Genomic DNA, 18,348 nt, shown 5'->3' with positions numbered 1-18,348 from the left:
GAATATTCATTCTTCACTTTTTTTTTTTCTTTTTTTCTTCATTAGTCAATAGAATATAACAAAAAAAGAGTTCACATTTTTTTTTCACTACTCAGGAAAGTTTTAAATATAATTCGATAAATTAAAATATTTATGAAATAGAACAAAATTTTAAATTTTATTAATGAATGACGTGGATAGATTTTTATTAATATCTATGAATAGACTAATAAACATTGGTGATTGAAATATAAATTAAAGGATAATCCTTAAAATTATAGAAAAATAAATACTAAAAATATTTATAAATATACCAAAGATACTTATAAATATTTTATGGTGTCCATCAATAGTTTACGATACTAATTGTATCTATCATCTATTAGTATTTATCACTATAGATTGAGGTTTTACTATATTTATGAATATGATCATTTACACAAATGTAACAAAATCCAAATATATTTACGTCCATGTTACAGTGAATAAAAGCACATGAAGCTACTATTTTATTTTCATAAACTTCAGATTTGTCCTCGAATGTTGGAGACGATTGTCACTTCTTTTCCTTCTTCTTTGTGATTTTTTTCATCTCCTATTGCGGGTTTTCTTTCTTATATTTTTAAACGATCTATGTTTAAATCTCATATTCATCATTTTTTTCAAGATTCTTTGAAACTATTTCACGATTGTTTCAATATTCTTCTTTATTTTTCTCGTATTTGAGAATATCAAGATCGCTTAAATATCATTTTAAATGATCAACATGATTGTTTACCATGGTTAACAAGATCGTTTAAATTTGAAGCTTTTTTCTCATCATTTAAAAAAGAACTACACGATCGTGTATCATGATCTAAACGATTGTAGGTCATTCGTTTAGAGAGTAGTAAACAATTGTTTAGAAAAAGATTAATCGTGATAGGCCCGTGAATTTTTTTTCATTTTCAAAATTATTCTATAGATTGTAAATATTTTAACACTTTGTTATATTTTTTAAAAATTCCCTCGTGGTTAACTTGATTTATTTTGTTATATTTGTGGTTTTGAAAAATGGCGTAGAATATTAGAAATGACATAAATGAAAATTAGTTTTCAGCAGGGTATGAAATTACCTCCTTAACCTCGCATGCATGCTTTTTCCTTCTTCCTCCATTTGTGGTTTTTTTTTTCTCTCTTTAATATCTAAATTCTAATGCATATTTTTCTAAAAATATAATACATTATTGAATTCTTCTTTTTCACTCTCCAGTTTTTCTTCGATTGATTTTTTTCTCTTCCATCTCCAACTTTTTCTTAGACCAATGCTTTGATTCATTTTTACAACAATTATTTAGATCTAAATGATTCTTTTTCAAATAAAATAATATAACTATTAAATAGATTACTCTAAATTAACTTTTAGAATCAAATATAGTAATTTTATCGAAAATTATTTGATAGAGTTTGGTTCTAAATCGAATAATTTGATATAAAAGTTAATTGTACCTATTTTTTTTTTTAAATCACTATTCTGATTATCATCCAAACACATCCTACTAGGATTCTACTTTTTGTATCATTCTTTTAGTATAAAATCACTTATAATCAAAGTTTAAAACATTGATGTCGATGGAAATATAAAAATCTTGATTTCATACAAATTTTGAAGCTAATCGATAAAAATACTGATTTTGATGGATATTTTTTAAAATATCATAATAACAAAAGATTAAAAAAAATGTTTATTTTCTTATATTTCATGGATTTTTCTACCATATAAAAAATATTAATTTATCTTTCATGTCAATATCAAACTTATGAAAATATGGTAATATCAACGTATCAATAATTCAATACTATTCTCATAACACCGCAAGATCCAAAAGATTGATTATCAATCAACCACACACGTAATGGTTGAATCGAATAAATTTTTAAAAAAATCTAAATATTTATGAATCAAATTGAAGAAAACGGTAACCAGATGAAACATGGGCTGAAATTAAAGTACTTCTATGGATTTTTTTTTAATTGCGATAGAATGTTGGTTAAGGGTGTAAGAATAACTCGAGCAATCCGACAATCTGGACTACCCAACTCATATTTTTTTATGGGTTGGGTTGGGTTGGGTTAACTTAGAATGTGAATTGGGTTGGGTTAAAAATTTTAATTTTTTTCATGTTGGATTGGGTTGCAGGGTTGAAAAATTCGGGTCAACCAAACCCAAATTAATATAATATTAATAAATAAATATATATTATATTTCATTATTATTTATTTATTTAATAAAAGTTAAACAATCTTGAGTTTCGAGAGTTTTTTTTTTCTTAACTTGATACAAAACATATTCGATTTACAGTTGATGATTTTCATTCACAAATATTAAAATTTAGAAACAAAAAAAAATAATAATATAACCCGATAACCCAACCCAACCCATATTTTACAGTTTGGGTTGGATTGGAAACTTAATTCGGGTTGACAACCCAACCAACCGGAAAATATGGGTTGGGTTGAGAATGTCTCCGACCCAACCCGTTTACACCCCTAATGTTGATTATGAGTTATTTTTTAATTTGATAGTAGACAATCTCGTTACATGAAAATGATACAATAATTATGTCTCATTTGATAATTATTTCGTTATTTATTTATTTATTTTTTATTGAAATATATTATTTTTCACTTACCACGCATCTCTTTTAAACGCAGGAGTTGAATTTTAGCCATATTTTTAAAAAATTATTAAAACCTCTTTTTCAATTTTTAAAATTGGATTTGGTTTTTGAAAATAATTATATAATTAAAATAAGAAATTTAGTAGTGCCATGAACGTTAATATCTTAATTTTCACATACCTAAAAACCAGAAGTCAAATAATTACCAAATGGAATCTATAAATTTTTTTTTTAAATTTTGATTTTGGATGAGAGGTTACATTAAATGCATAATATGTGTTGTTTTGTTTAAATTTATGAAGTTGATAGTGAAAGATGGAGCAGTGATATTGGAGTATTCAATAATGCCACTCATTAAGTCATTATTTGATAGCAACACACCAAAAAGATTGGAAAAGTTTAAGGTAAATTGGTCGTTAGTTGAATATTATTCTTATGGGATTATGAAGCTCTGGACTTTGACTATTTTACTTGAATCAAATTCTACCTATTTAATCTAACACAGTAACAATTACTCTGTGCTATGAGAAAAAGACTTTTTCTCGTTCGTCATTTCAATTTTTTTAAAAATGATTTATCTATAAAATAAAACACTTGAAAAGTTAAACCAAACACACTTTAAATGAAAGATATATTTTGTATTTGTATTTTATGTCCTAAACTACGTACCTCAATTTGTAGCTTCATAATTGAGACATTATTGTAATATATCTAGATCTACATTTTCCTTTATTTTTTTTTTAATTTAAGCTTTTGTTCATGTACTCAATGCACGAGAAATTTTTTTTCCTTTTTTTTTTTCTAATAACAAATAATCTCGATTAATCTACAAATTACCTTGATGGTTCATGTTAAACCTACTCAACTTCTTGGCAAGAAGCTTATACTTAAACAAGTATCCATGTATCAAAATCCAAGATATGCATGCGAGGTAGTGATCCCCTTGATATGAAAATTCTAAAAATTTTGGAATTAGAATTTTTTTTTGGATCAAAGATGTTGAGACAAGAAAACAAGTTCCTTGACCTAAGATTCTCGAACACTAAGCAAGACACAACGATTAATCCTACTTGAATGTTCTTGACATATAACTCAATCAACACATGAATATAATTGTACAATAATATTCCAAAAGCTATCTTGCCTAAACTTGAAATAAGCATAAAGATCAAAATTCAGTTCATCCTAAAACTTATAAAAAACACTCCCATGACAACACTTTAACATCATCACAAAGCTCTACCAAGTATCGCAACGCTTCAAATGCCAATCAATTTAACGTTATAACACGCTTTTCATGTAACGTTTAAATAGCTCCACGATACTACTAATGTGTGGTGTCATGGTGCTCTCGGCTCTACTATATGTAAAGCTTTCTTTCAAACCTCATTCTTCATTATTTTACCCTTTCCACTATTTTTTTATAAATGTAATTCATACAAATGGTGATAGGATTAGAGAGCTATTGAAGTGGCTAAGATAATAGTTTTCTACTAATAATTTGGAGGTGTAGGGTAGAATCTAGTTTTGTGAGTAAGGATTTAAAATTCTAGTTATTTGAATAGATAAACTTCTTTGATTGATCTTGGTAATTAAATTAACCTTAGGGTTTGTTTGTGAATTGTTGTGTAATTTAATTTTCTAGAAATTGATGTATGATGTGTAATTGTTGTGACAATTGCTAAGGTAGCAAGATTTGATTTATGCATGTTCATTAATTAGAACATTAGGTATGCTAAAAGGTTACCATTCTAGAATTAAAGATCAATCAACTAGTCAATTTAGACTATCCAAATTGATTAGATGTCTCTCGGTGATGGAACGAAGAACATCACTTTCATATATAATTTTCTCGGATTTGGAATTTGAAGTTATTTCTTGTTTTATTTACTTTCGGTTCAATCACTCTCTTTATTCTCTCGCTCAAAGATTTTTTGGTGAAGACTACAATCGATAACCACAAACTATTCATGGCAACAAATTAATCTAAATAGTTCAATCATTTGTAAAGATTCACACATTTAATCGAGGGATTCACTCTAAAATTTCAAGAATCAAAATTTACTTCAATTCGGTCAATTTTGGTTAGTCAATCGACTTTTCGTTCTATCATATTCACCCTTAGTTTCAACTACCCTCAATGTTAAGTTTCATAAATTTAAAACACTGAGATATTTTTATTTTCTTCACCTTTTTTGTTTTCTAAAGGAAACTTTTTTAATTGATACAATTTTACTAAGTTTGAAGTTTAAATTAACCTAAAGAGATTTATTTCTTTTTTGTTTCATATATTATTATCCATTTTAATTGTCTTTATATATATATATATATATATATATATATATATATATAAATAGTGTCACATACAAATGCTCTAAACCAATCCAACGTTGTGTATGACAAACCCTAACCTTTGATTTGACATAAATGACATAAAATATCTACAAAATTTGTCTAAAAAGTTTCTAAACCGTTGATGTGCATGTTCATCTCGTCAAATGTGAAATGTGTAAGTATATCCCAAGTTCGTTAAAATTATGAAAAGTAGTATTTTGTCCATCATGCATAAAATTGTAAAATACATCACATTGAATGTTGTAAATTAGAAAAAACATTGTTTAATTGAATAATTAAAGAAAAAAAATTAAACAAACAAAATTATATTTGCACCTGATAACTCAACTCAATAGCATGTAAAGTAAAAGTAGACTTCTTTAGATTTTGAAAGATTACATCCGACAATATACTCAACTCAATACCTCAAACATAGACTTCTTTCTCGACACAATTCATACTAACTTTCCAAACACAAACAATTACTACCATTTCAATGCAACTCCACCGTAACACATCCTTTATAAGTTAAAAATATTTATTAAATTCACATTAGTAATATTTCTCGATGCAAACCAATTTTAATACCCTATCCATCCCACCACATTTTGTATATATTTTTCTTCACTGCACTACAAGTCGCAAGCAAATTTGAAGGTTCTTCTCATTCCAAGTATTAGTGAATTCCTCATCATAATACATTTCCAAATGTTACATAATCGTACAAAATCAAGAACTTCAGTAAAAAAGGGAAATATAGTGGTTAAAAAGGAAATGGTAAAGCCATAAGCTTAATCTAGACATTATCTAGTTTGAGTTTTGGTATTTTGAAAATAAGTCATTTTAGGGAAAAAAAAAAAAGTTGACGTGTTTGACAACCACTAAAAATAAATAATGAAACACTTTTAAAATCTATTTTAAACTCCTTTTCATCAAAATAGTTAAAAAAAAAAAAAGAACCTTTTTTAAAAACATTTTTTTCTTCTAATCAATTGAAACGAGCCCTTCTAACTCACCCTACCAAAAGAATCTTTAGAACCTCTATGGTAATGAACAGATGCTTAGGAACATGACTAGATTCAGATGTTCAAATAGTAGCTGCTGCTTCTAATAGTGAATACCTTTGAAGTGTTGCAATAGTCTGCTTCTCTGCGCTGCAAAGGTATAATGAGCATCATGAGAAAACTATCACAATGAAACATAATCGCTTCTGCTTTGCTATATTTTGAATCACAACTTCAGAATTAAAGGACAAAGTCATTGCAATAGGACACTATTTTCACTTCTTAAGGTAAATAGAAGAATCGCAAGAAGAAATGTACCTTCCAGCTCTTATAATCTTAAATGTGCCTCGCTCAGTGAGGTCAACGATCGTCGAGCCTGCTCGTCCAGCAGGAAGAACACCCCCATCGTATACATAAGCACAGTGTTGCCATAGATTTTCAAAGTCATTAACACAAACACTGCTTGGTTGTCCACTTAAATTAGCACTTGTAAGAGCTAATGCTGTCTCTGATCTACGAGAAATCAGCCGAATAAAGTCAGCATCAGGTACACGGACTCCTATACTGTCCAATCCAGGGTTCAAAGACTTGTCAAGAACACTCGATTCACCTGCAAAATACCTAAAATGTAAAAACTCAGACAACGGGAAGTTTGGAGACTAAAATATAAATGAACATAATCTCAGATATGCAGGTGTAACATGGAGGAGGGGGCAACTATTCAAATAATACAGAACAATTCAACAAAACAAGGGAAGTGAAATATTAATATCTTACTCTTATAGTTGGTGAGAAATACTAGTTTCCAAGAAGGGAATTTGTAATTACTTTGAAGAAAATAATTTTCTGCTAAAGTTTGGTAAGAGAGAAAAAAAATTAATAAGCTCGCAAAAATTCACAACTCTCTCACAGCCCTATCTGCGTCTCACTTGTAACTATAGGTTACAGTCACCAAGAAATGATATGGGATCATGTGAGAAGAACAGAATATCTGAAAGATTTTCATAACCAACCCAACTGTTGTCGAATACCCAACCTATAAAAGTAGTTTCCCAAGAACTCATTATCCTGGTTACAAAAGGCATTTTTAGTCTCTTATCTTACATGGAAGTAACAGTTTAGTGACTTTAAACCCTATCGTGAAAAAATATTGTTAAAGATTTAATGAGACTTCTTCCAAATGTAGATTGATAAACAAATTAGATACAATAGGTGTATATAAGAAACAAAAACTTTGAGTCATTGCATTATAAAAGTCGATGCTTTTGACAGAACTTTTCAAAGTAGAGATTAGATTAGTATAAATTTGAAGTACCTGAACCATCTAAAGTTTATCGATTCAATTGCTCCTTCAGTTGAAGGATCAGAAGTGTTTTTTAACCTATTTACTTTATTTCAATCAAACAATGCTCCTCAATTTTACTTGTTCAAAACCACTTTCAACCTTTAATGCACTATTAACTACCTTAGCATAATCAAGCAGATTTCTGATACATACCTCTTTTCAGAACAACAGTCACAGGCCCAGGAAGGAGAGAATCAAGCAAACCAGAAGGCAAATGGTCTGTTATAGCATAGCGAGTTATATCAGAGACACCACCAACACAAATGGCGAGAGGGCTTGTAAGTTTACGTCCTTTAATTTCATAAATCCTATGGACTGCTTCAGCAGAACTGCAAAATCAATCCCCACAGAGGCCACAGTTAAATAAAAGCAAAGTGCAACGTGATTAAGTTTATGGTCGCTTTGATCATGTAGTTTCACAAAAAGAAAAGAAAAGAAAAAAACACCTCTCTAATTTTGTTCAACTTTTTGCATATGCGCTTTGAATGTGTTACCCCCATTCCGGAAAAACAGATCTCATGGTTTAACAACATTATAGAATATACTTCCTATAATTACACTATAATTACATGAAAGAAGAGTGTTTTTACAAAGTTGAAAAACTTATCAATATTTGTGCCTAATTGATAACCATTTTTAGATCATCAAGACCATGGGGCCCCGTAACGATTATGTTCCAACACAATTATGTATTTCAGAAGTATCTCTCAATTTTACAACATTGTATCACTATGCAGTATTTACCTTAGAATTCATGCAGTAAAACGATTATTCTATCAAACAGGAAAAATGGTGGACTTTGGAACAAGAAAGAGCCAACTAAGAGATATATAGGCAATAAAATAAATGTAAGTTCTTTACGTTACCATTCACTATCATCTTCGAGGTTTAAAAAAAATGATTTTATCTTCTCATAAACAGTCGACCGACTTATGCATAGATCAGGAAATAAATATTGATGTTGGAGTTTAAGAATAAAATTTTACACAAAAGTCTGTTTTCTATTATTATTCTTGATGAAAACTAAGCATAAGCTATCGTTAATACAAGTGAAAGAAAACATACTCCATATAAAAAATAAAAAAAGAAAAAGGAATAAGAGCCTACCACAATATTAGCCTAACAAAAATGTTAAACAAAAAAGAGTCCTAGTTGTTTTGCATAAGAGAGATAAATACAGAAATCCTAAAGAAATAAGGCCCAAACAAGGAACCCGAACCATATCTCTTCCAATATTTTTTTTCACGAGATTTATGTAATGCCCCGAGCCCAAGATTCAGACTAGAATTTGGAATTCGGATTTGGAACTTGATAGCCCAGGCATTTTGTTGTGACTTGGTCACACTATCTACTTGTCTTAAACTACTTCTAAGAATGAAGATTGTCTCCACAAAGCAACACGAGTCTTTTCAACATGTTTGGTCCTCACCCACGTGCTTTCTAGGAATATTTCTAGAAGGCCACCCAATATAGAATTGCTCCCAACTAAGCATGTATAACTTTGGACTTCTTATGATTGACCTACCAAAAAGAAAGGCACACCTTGATGCTATGGTAATAGCAATAAATTCTTTTAAGCCTTTCTTAACCATGGTTTGATATCCTCAGTGACAGAACTAAATAAGATGACCTCCCTGTGCTGTTCCTCATCACCACCCACCACCCACCACCTTCCTCCTAGATGACTACCTGCCAAGTGCCAACTCAAAAGAGTCTCTTAATTTTTAACAATCATGTGACATCTCCTACGATCACCATACCCAACCAAGGGAGTGAACGAGATACATGCACTCCTGACCAAGACCTCTCACCAAGAACTTTGTTTGTACTAAACAAGATCACAGATATATCAATATCCCCTCTTAAGAAAGACTGTACTACTATTGATAAAGCACTATCATCATTGACAAAAGAACAAACAGAAGGTGTTGGAACCTCAACTTCCACACCAAAAAGAATCAAAACTCACAAAATAAGAGAATTGCACAAAAAAAAACCCATAATAGGAATAGCATACCAAGCATCACAAGCGAGTCCATAGAGAGTATCAGTGGGGACAGCAATAACCTTCCCAGCTTTAAGGGCATCTGTAGCCTCTTGAGCAAAAGCTTCAGAGGCAGGACGAAGTGCTTGCAAACAATTCTCCACACGCATACAACACTTCTCTAAACTCCAATCCGTTTTAAGAAAACTAACCCTTGATCCTCTATTTCGTTGCAAGAACGAAACTATCCCATAATTGGAAGAACCTAAAATGTAATAATTTATGTCAATTCATGTTTCAATCCAAGAATAAAGATACAAAAAGGGTAAAGGGGATGGAAGATTGAAACGAACCCAGGTGAGAAGAGGGAAAAGTTGCAAACGTTCTGATTAGAGAGAGACTGTCAGCCATTTTCGCCGGAAGTGTGTTCATGGTGGTCGGTAGCAATCCAAAGCGGGGTTTCGAAGAGAGAGTAGGAGGTGTTTGGAAACTTAGGTTTGGGATTGTGAAGGATTCGAAATCAAAAAAATTGCATTGGGCAAATGTGAGATACGGCCGGCGCCGAGTTTGCCTTAGAAGAAGAGAGATGGAGAAGAAGGACGGCTGAGTACGGGTATACATAAGTGGGGTCCGACCGGTTTGAAAAAAAAAAAAGAACCTATCTATTTAATATTAGAATCTTTTAGGGTAAAGGATGAACGGGTACTTCCCTCATTTATCCACTGAAGTTCCATGACATTTTTTATTCTTTTTTTTTTTTTTTTTTTTTTTTTTTTAAATTTCTTTTATATATAATCATCCTTAATATAATCTCAATCTTCTCAAAATATTCTATTATTAAAATAACTTTTCTTAATTATTAAATTGAAATATTTGATTATTTTTTTCTAAAAAATCTTAATTATAAATTAAAAAGAATTATTTAAAAATTTCAAACCAAATTTAAAATTAAACTAAAGTTTTAAATAATTTAATTCATATTAATGTTTTAGTTAATATTAACAGAATTTCATAATTCAATACGACTGAAGAATAGGTTAAAATACCAATAGCTATTGTGGAGGACTAAAATTATGGAATAAAACAATTTAATTCCTGTTAACAGTAATTCGAGGTCTATAAATGATTAAACTTTGTCTATGGAATGTTTCTTGATGCCAATTTCTTTAAACATTAATCTCATATTTTTATCTTAAAGTGATTTTAAATTTATCTTTTAAAATAAACCAATTTAATGTTTTATTTTTCTTATTATTTAAAAATATCCTTCTAGAATTATGGAAATATTCTAATTTTGAACTTCATTAAGAAATTTTGTTAATAATTCAATAATTTTTTTTTTAAAATAATCTTTTTCAAATTCATAACTAAGATTTAAAAAAAAATTAAATAATCAAATATCTTAATTTAATAATTAAGGAATACTATTTTTAAGAGGTTGAGATTTATTAACGGTGATTATATATAAATAAAATAAAAAAGTGGGAAGCGGTGACAACTCATGTGGGGTCCATGACTTTAGTAAAGTAAGGGGTGAAGGGATAATCCTCTCCACAACTTCAGTATCCTATTCTTGTCAATACTTTCCATACTAACTCATCTTTTACAATATTTTTTAAAGTAAAATTATTTAAAAAAATTCCAATATGATGCGTAAACCTAACCCAACCCAAAAAAACTGGGTTCGGTGGTGAATTGTTTTTTTTTTTCTTTTCATCTCTCCATACTTTAGACAAATTTTTATTTTGTTTTTCAATATGCAATGTGAACAAATTGTCATTCGATGTGCAAGGTGAAAAAAGAAAAAACTCACAAGTTCACAACATGAAATAACAAAAATACCCCGCAATTAATCGATCAAACAATCGTAAAAAACGATATTGTTTCCCATCTAAACGATCTTATACCCTTGTACCTAGTCTAAATGATCTTGGTACACAATCTTGTATCATTGTACCTAGTTTACACGATCTTGTACCATTTTACCCAGTTTAAACGATATTGTACCATTGTACCAAACCTAAATGATCTTGTACATAGTCTAAACAATCTTATACTATCTAAGCAATCTATTAGTAATAATGTTCTATTTCTATCTATGTGAAATAGACAATTGATTGTTCAGATATTGGTACATGATCAGTTAGATCTTATACCAACATCATTTTAGATCTTGTACCAAGAAAAAAAAAGATTAGAGAAGAAGAAGAAGGAAGAAATTCTAGCAAAGAAAATTAAGAAATCGTGGACAAGAAGAAGTGAAAATATAAAAAATGAGAAGTAATAATACGAAGAAATTAATTATATAAAGAAGAAGAAAAATAACTGAAATATTGTCCCACAATAATCAAAACCAATAAGAGTAAATATAAAATTTATGAAAAAGTAATTCCGTTTCATGGGTTTTTCTTAAATTGTTATATATGTCGTAAATATTTAACATTTGTTATATTTATGTAAATTTAACTATATATAATTAGGTTGGGCTGGGTCAACCCCTTGCTTGAACAACTTGACTATTTAGCCCAATTTTTTTCCAATTTTCTAATCCAATCGAATTTAAACTGTCACAGTTTGAGTAGGATAATCCGGATTGGTTGGGTTAACGGTTTTTTTTTCTTTTTTAAATTATTTTTGTACAGATGCTCGATGAATATAATAATAATAATAAGAAAATCCGTTGATTTTTTTTTCAAAATGTTGTGAATTTTTCACAAACTGACACTGATTGACCCCCTTATCTCCAACAAACTGGCTTAGGTGTCCAAACCAACCGTTGGTCAGTCGATAATTAGTTTAAGTAAAATGTTGTCAATTTTTCACAAACTGACACTAATTGACCCCCTTATCTTCAACAAACTGGCTTCGGTTCAGTTGATGTTGGTTAGTTGACTCAATTTTTTAGTCTATCATGCTCATCTCTATCTAAAGTATGGTGGAAGTTGCAATTACAGCTCTGAACTTTCAAATTTAAAAATTGAAGCCCTCAAACGTATGTGAATGTTAAAATTGGATGCTTATACTTATATAATTATATAAATTGTAATAACTTCTAAGTTTGAGGTTCAAATTTTATCATTTGTTGGTTCAATTTTTATCATTAGTGTAAGTTTGAAGGTTTAATTTTAACAATATTAAAAATTTAAGGTCTAATTTTAATTTTACCATTATAATTGTTTGTGTTATGCAGTTTTCTTTTATCTCAAAAAGTTAAAGAAAAAAAAGGTGAGGGTTGGTCTTACTAACTATCTTGTGAATTTACCGATTCGACCCTGAAAAGATTACTTGATGCTCTACCTTCTTTGCTTGATTCAAAGTTAACTCTCCGCTTAATGCTCGATACTCAATGTTCTATGTTTGGTTTAAAGGTTCACTCAAGTTTAATGCTAAATGGTGCTTAAAGAAATACATAAAAGAAGAGGAAGAAGAAGTAGAAATGCAAGAAAAAAAGAGAAAGAAGAAACCAGAGAAAAGACTGCAAAGGATAAAAAGAAACAGAAGAAGAATCATAGGAAAAATAATAGAGAGAAAAAAAAAGAAAAAAAGAAAAAAAAAAAAAAAAAAAAGGAAGAATGAACGCAGAAAAACGTCAAAACAAAGTTGCAAAAAGAAGAAGGAAAAATGATGCATTTGGAGTAAAGTGGTAATTTCACGTGGTTGGGACAAACTGAAAACAACATTTTTAATATTTTGTCAAAAATTCAACGCAAGCCAAGCCAAAATCAAGAAGAAAAGTTTGGACAAAGAATTGTTAGAGAAAAACATGCATTTGCATCTAAGGTACATTTTAACCAAACACCGCCACCATCACCACTTTGGTTCAACATGAATATTTAGACAGCTCTTAGCTTACATAATTCAATCCATATTAAGTTTTAGAGTTACTTTTTTAAGCTTAATTTCAATCTTTCATTTAGATCCTCAAGAGATAAAATTAAATGTAAGTAAGTATGGCATTCAATTAAACTAGAAATTCAATTCCGAAGATGAATTGGACAATCACACCATTGTATTATATTAAAACTTGACACCCTAAAACCTATGTATTAATCAATGGGGTAAGATTCACTTGTAGGTTTATAGCTAGATCTAGAGGTTTATATGGCCACAAAAAAATTATCGAACCCTAATACACTTAACTCTAAATCTAATTGAAGTTATAAAAAGTAACAACAAATACAAATACATAATAGCTTAATTAATTAGCTAATGATGAAAGTTGTAGAGAATTGGGCTTAATAATATCCCCTTATTATTTACAAGCTCAAGTACAGGAACTTAATTAAGGTCTTTAATCACACCCTAAGAACCTTAGAACTCCAAATATAAAACATAAGTAGACCTAAAGAGTGCTATAGTACCTCTACTCTTTCATCCTTTGTCTCTTCAATTTATTTCCAATTTGGCTCATCCCATGGCCGAACATATTCTAGTTTCTAATCTTGATAATGGCTTTGAAATATTGGATCGATCCAAGCTCTTTTGTATTTATTTGTTAAGTTTTATGTTTGTTTTATAAATGAAGCTAATAATAGCATGGAATCATATCATAGAAACATCGTTAATTAATAAAACAACTTAATGATATTCTAAATATTGAACTACTTTCATACATTACACAGATGATATATGGTTCCATAAGGAAATTAAAAAAAATAAATAAATAAAATTAGATAAAAGTTACAACCATTTGTTGAGATTTTAAAAAATTAAATATTGCTGGAAAAATTTATAATATGCCAAAAATACCTTCTTTTAAAATATATTTCAAATGCCAATAAATTTACTTTATAAATTCTTATTTTAAAAAACTAACATATTACTTTCTACAAAATACAAATCTATAATTGTCGAAAAAGTATTCTAAATCTTATAATTTAAATTGCGTAAATAAAAAAAAAAAATATGTGCAACAACAAAATCGATCAAAATAAATGATTATTATTTTAGAAAAAAGAAAAATACAATAACTTAGTATTTGGAGTAAAAAATAATTAAAATTTTACCAAAAGGAAATGAAAGGTATGCAGTTTATTTGAAAAAGAAAACAATGTATTTTTAAATAAAGCATTTTAAACATTATATAATTCAGCATATGCATAAATATCAAATACTCAATATTCAACCACTTTGCTAGACAACATTAGCAAGGGCATGGCAAAAGGAGATTTATATAAAAAAAAAAAAAATGACATGTCAGCTATACGCTTTTGCCAGAAAGCTCTTATAATAATTAATCTAGTTCTTTGGACAAAAAGCCAAACACCCCACTTGAATTTATTTCCAATTTGTTCATTTATCGTCCTTTTGAATTTTCTATGACCAAATATATTCTAGTTTGTAAACGTACTGAGTAATGGACTTTGAAACATTGGATAGAATCACCGTCCCTTGCAAAATGTTTAAAAAATTTCTCTAATATTAAAGATGAAGTACTGGTCCATAAAACAGATACATTGCGTAGATAGTGGTCCATGAAGAAAGATCACCAAATCTGGTGTGTATGTGCAAATGTGCACTAATCCCTGAATTGCCAGAGTCCGCTAACAATTTCTTTTTCTTTTGCATTTAGGCTAGGCTATTTAGACTTTCAAATTTTTTACTTTAAACACGATTTTGTTTGCACTTAATTAGACTATATTTAATTTAAACCTCTTACTCGAATCCAAAATTTAATATTTTTAGACTTAAAAAAGATTTCAAACCTGTGCACTAAATGTCTCATATACAAAGGGGGTTTTAATTTGAATTTAAGTAGATAAATAACAAACTTAGCAAAGTAAGCAATTGTTTATCAATGATCCTAAAAAGAAAATGGTCAATTTCTTTTTTTTTTTTTTTTTTTTTTTTTTTTTTTTTATTTTTATTTTATTAGATTTCAATTGGAATACAACAAACACCAGTGTTGAATTCAATGGAAAATGGACAACTACAACTGTATTCCACTTCTATTCTATGTGTTGTCATTACATTATATTTCATATAAGACTTTTTTTTTAAATCATCATTTAATTAACTATTCCTCATCTTCATGCAAAAGTATTATATTTCATTAGTTAATTAAAACTTTGGAGAGTGATAAGCCATGTAAGCAGCTAGCAAATGTGAAATCTTGAAAATAATTGATTAGAGATAGCATAAATCTTCCACTCTGTCTTTGTCCATGATTTGTATGCATCATAGTCATTGGGTCAAAAGAAGTTGAGATTAAAATCTTTACTGCCCACTACTTAATCCATTAACATATACTTAAATTAACAAGATGGACAAGAAGTGTTCAATTATCATTGAGATGAGATGGTCAACTAATTTTGTGGTCAAATTTATTTTTATTTTTAACACTCATGCCACTTTTTTGTATTTTTATATTGTTTCTTTTTTCTTAACCACTAATTGCTTCTCTTTCATCTCTATATAGCTTTCAAAATGGAGAATTTTCCATTATCAAATTGGTTAACACCATACTTTAATAAAATAAAATAAGATAAAAGAGGCCATTAATTAATGGATAAAGCAAAGTGTGAAAACATGAAAATAAAAATGGAAAAAAAGGTATTACTTGGACCTTGTATGACCTAATTCCATTGATTTTCTTTGTTGGTTTAAAAAATTTATGGTAAAAGAAATACACTTTTGGATCAATTACTTTATAATAATATAGCTTGAACTAACCTATATTGATCAAAATGATATAATAAAATGAACTAAAATATTTAAAAGTATAACAAAAGTTTTTATTGATAGATTTGAAATTGATAGAAGTTTATTAATGTTTATTATTGATATAATCTAAAATTTTATTAATATTTTGATCCTTATACAGTTTACTATGATAATGTTATATAATTTTCGTTTGATTTTAAATTGTAAATATTGAATATGAAGCTTAAAAGTAATAAAAGAGGTATAACGAAGATATTGTCATTTATAATTTTAGACATTCTTAAGTACATTTTCCCAAAAATAAAAGTGTGAAAGGAAAAAAAAAAAAAAGAAGAAAGAGAAAAAGAAAGAAAAATGTAATTATTATTGGAAAGAAATTAGTATTTTTTTTAAAAGAGGTGTTTCGTTTATGATTTTAAATTAGCTAAAAGAGATGGAATCTTTTGTGTCCTTTTATATTCTATTAGAAAATAAGGTCGATTAGATTAATTGCTGAGTCGTGACGAACTATTGCCATGAAAGCAAATTCGGCTGATCATGGTGCTAATCGTTATGCTGATTGCTCCCTAAGGTTAACACGGCTTCCTAGTACTAATGTGCACTCGTAAGCACAAGGAATAGGAGTATGAAAACGAGAGGAAGAGAGGAGGAGGAGAACGATTATCGGCAAGGAGAGGACGCGATCAGGACGAGAGCGAAGATCGTAGGTAAAGAGCGAACGTCGAACAAACACGTTGCACGACGAACGTTGAATTTAAGCCCGTTCGACCGGACAGACGGCAGGGGCGTATGTGAGACAAGGTTATACTATCACCACTTACTCAATTTGTAGTCCTCTTTTAAGACTTGAGTTTATATGTACTCTTCCCACTTCAAGATTTATCAATGTGAGACAAAGATGTGTTGTTTTGCTATTTGGGCCAAGCCCAATAAATCATTTCCAATATATTCCACCATTTTAGAAAGGGAAAGAAAGATATTATCTTTATTCTTATTTCATTACAATAAGAAAATAAATTTCAACACCCACTTTGATGTGCCAACTGTCAAATTAAATGTGTGATATTTCTGTGTATTTTCTAAACTCATTCTTTCCCAACTTACTGTGATCACCCCAATCTCCAAATAGTCTTATATGATTACGTTTATATATTAAACAAATAAGATTTAAGAGGCATTAAAAATTTATTTACGTGATAGATTAATATCTGTGTTATGTTGGAGATGTTGAGAATCCCATATTGAAAAAACGTCAAAGAACTTAGATGTGCTACTCCTCTCATTGCCAATTGTTTTTGAGAGGTGGAACACCAAAGTATCAAACATATCATATATTAAAAATTTATGATATACATGTTTTAAAGATCTCTAATAATAATAAATTTTGCTTAAAAAAATGGAATCCTCTCAAATAAATAAGAATGCTGTGAACAAATATGAAAGTTTTTCCTATTGTATTTAATAAAATATTTGATCATTGCATAAGTTTGGTAGTTTTCGCTATTGTTAATGTTTGGAAATGGTTTAGTGAGGGATTGAAACTTAACCTCCAAAACAAAAGGAACTATGTGCCTTTAAGTGTGGTGTCAAATCACACACTTAATTTAATGCTAAAATTAATTTTGATTTGTGGATAGTTTGATAATAGCACAGTGAAAAGTGTAAGCGTACCTTTGACAAACGATATTGATACTAATACTAGAGTTCACATTAGGGTTTAACCTTTCCTTCTATAATGGATGATAGTAGAGTTCATTACTACTGCTCCCTTTCCAACGCTCTTAAATGGTTTTGGAAGATCATTATTACTACTTGAGCAATCACATCGATGCCACTTAAGTTCATAATTGATTTTTAGAAATTCATCATCCATTTAATTCTCAACAATCCCTTCATGGATCATTCATAGTTAATCTAAACTATTTGTGTTAATTATAAACGCACATTGACTAAAATAAAATTCTGGTTTATTGACCTATGTAGATCCTCTCCACACAGCATGGTCCCACCTAAAGATTTGTGGAGGACTCTTAATTTGTCATTTATATAACACCAAACATACAAAAGTTTCACTTTCATTTATTACACAATTACCAATAAGTATATAACCGTGAGTATTGTTTAATTAACTGGCTACTATATATATTTTCTATCAAAAACTTAAAAGAGATTCGTATTTTTATGAAAAAATTCTACTTGAAATTAAAATACATTAGAATTGAGACATGTTTTGTATTACAAAATTGCAAATATACCCTTATCCATTTATAAAGTGGAATAATTATTGAACTTTTTATTATTATTATTATTATACATATATAGTATATGACTTCAGGAATCTGATTCTTTAATTTTAATTTTTAGATTAAAAATAAAGTT

General features: G+C 29.0%; 1 protein-coding gene across 1 annotated transcript; it reads right to left on the bottom strand.

The window, feature by feature from the left end:
* Positions 1-5,612: 5,612 nt before the first annotated feature.
* Positions 5,613-9,965, bottom strand: LOC103502936 (uncharacterized). Its single transcript, XM_008467062.2, has 5 exons — positions 9,660-9,965; positions 9,340-9,571; positions 7,476-7,651; positions 6,296-6,587; positions 5,613-6,127 (listed from the first exon to the last, which is right to left on the bottom strand). The coding sequence occupies exons 1-5, from the start codon at positions 9,925-9,927 to the stop codon at positions 6,061-6,063; spliced, it is 1,035 nt and encodes a 344-aa protein (XP_008465284.2). The 5' UTR covers positions 9,928-9,965; the 3' UTR covers positions 5,613-6,060.
* Between the last annotated feature and the right edge of the window lie 8,383 nt (positions 9,966-18,348).

Source organism: Cucumis melo, chromosome 12 (genome assembly GCF_025177605.1).
Source record: "Cucumis melo cultivar AY chromosome 12, USDA_Cmelo_AY_1.0, whole genome shotgun sequence".
Classification (NCBI taxonomy): Eukaryota; Viridiplantae; Streptophyta; class Magnoliopsida; order Cucurbitales; family Cucurbitaceae; genus Cucumis; species Cucumis melo.
Note: the sequence above shows the minus strand (reverse complement) of the source record. Positions and strands in the feature narration are given on the sequence as shown.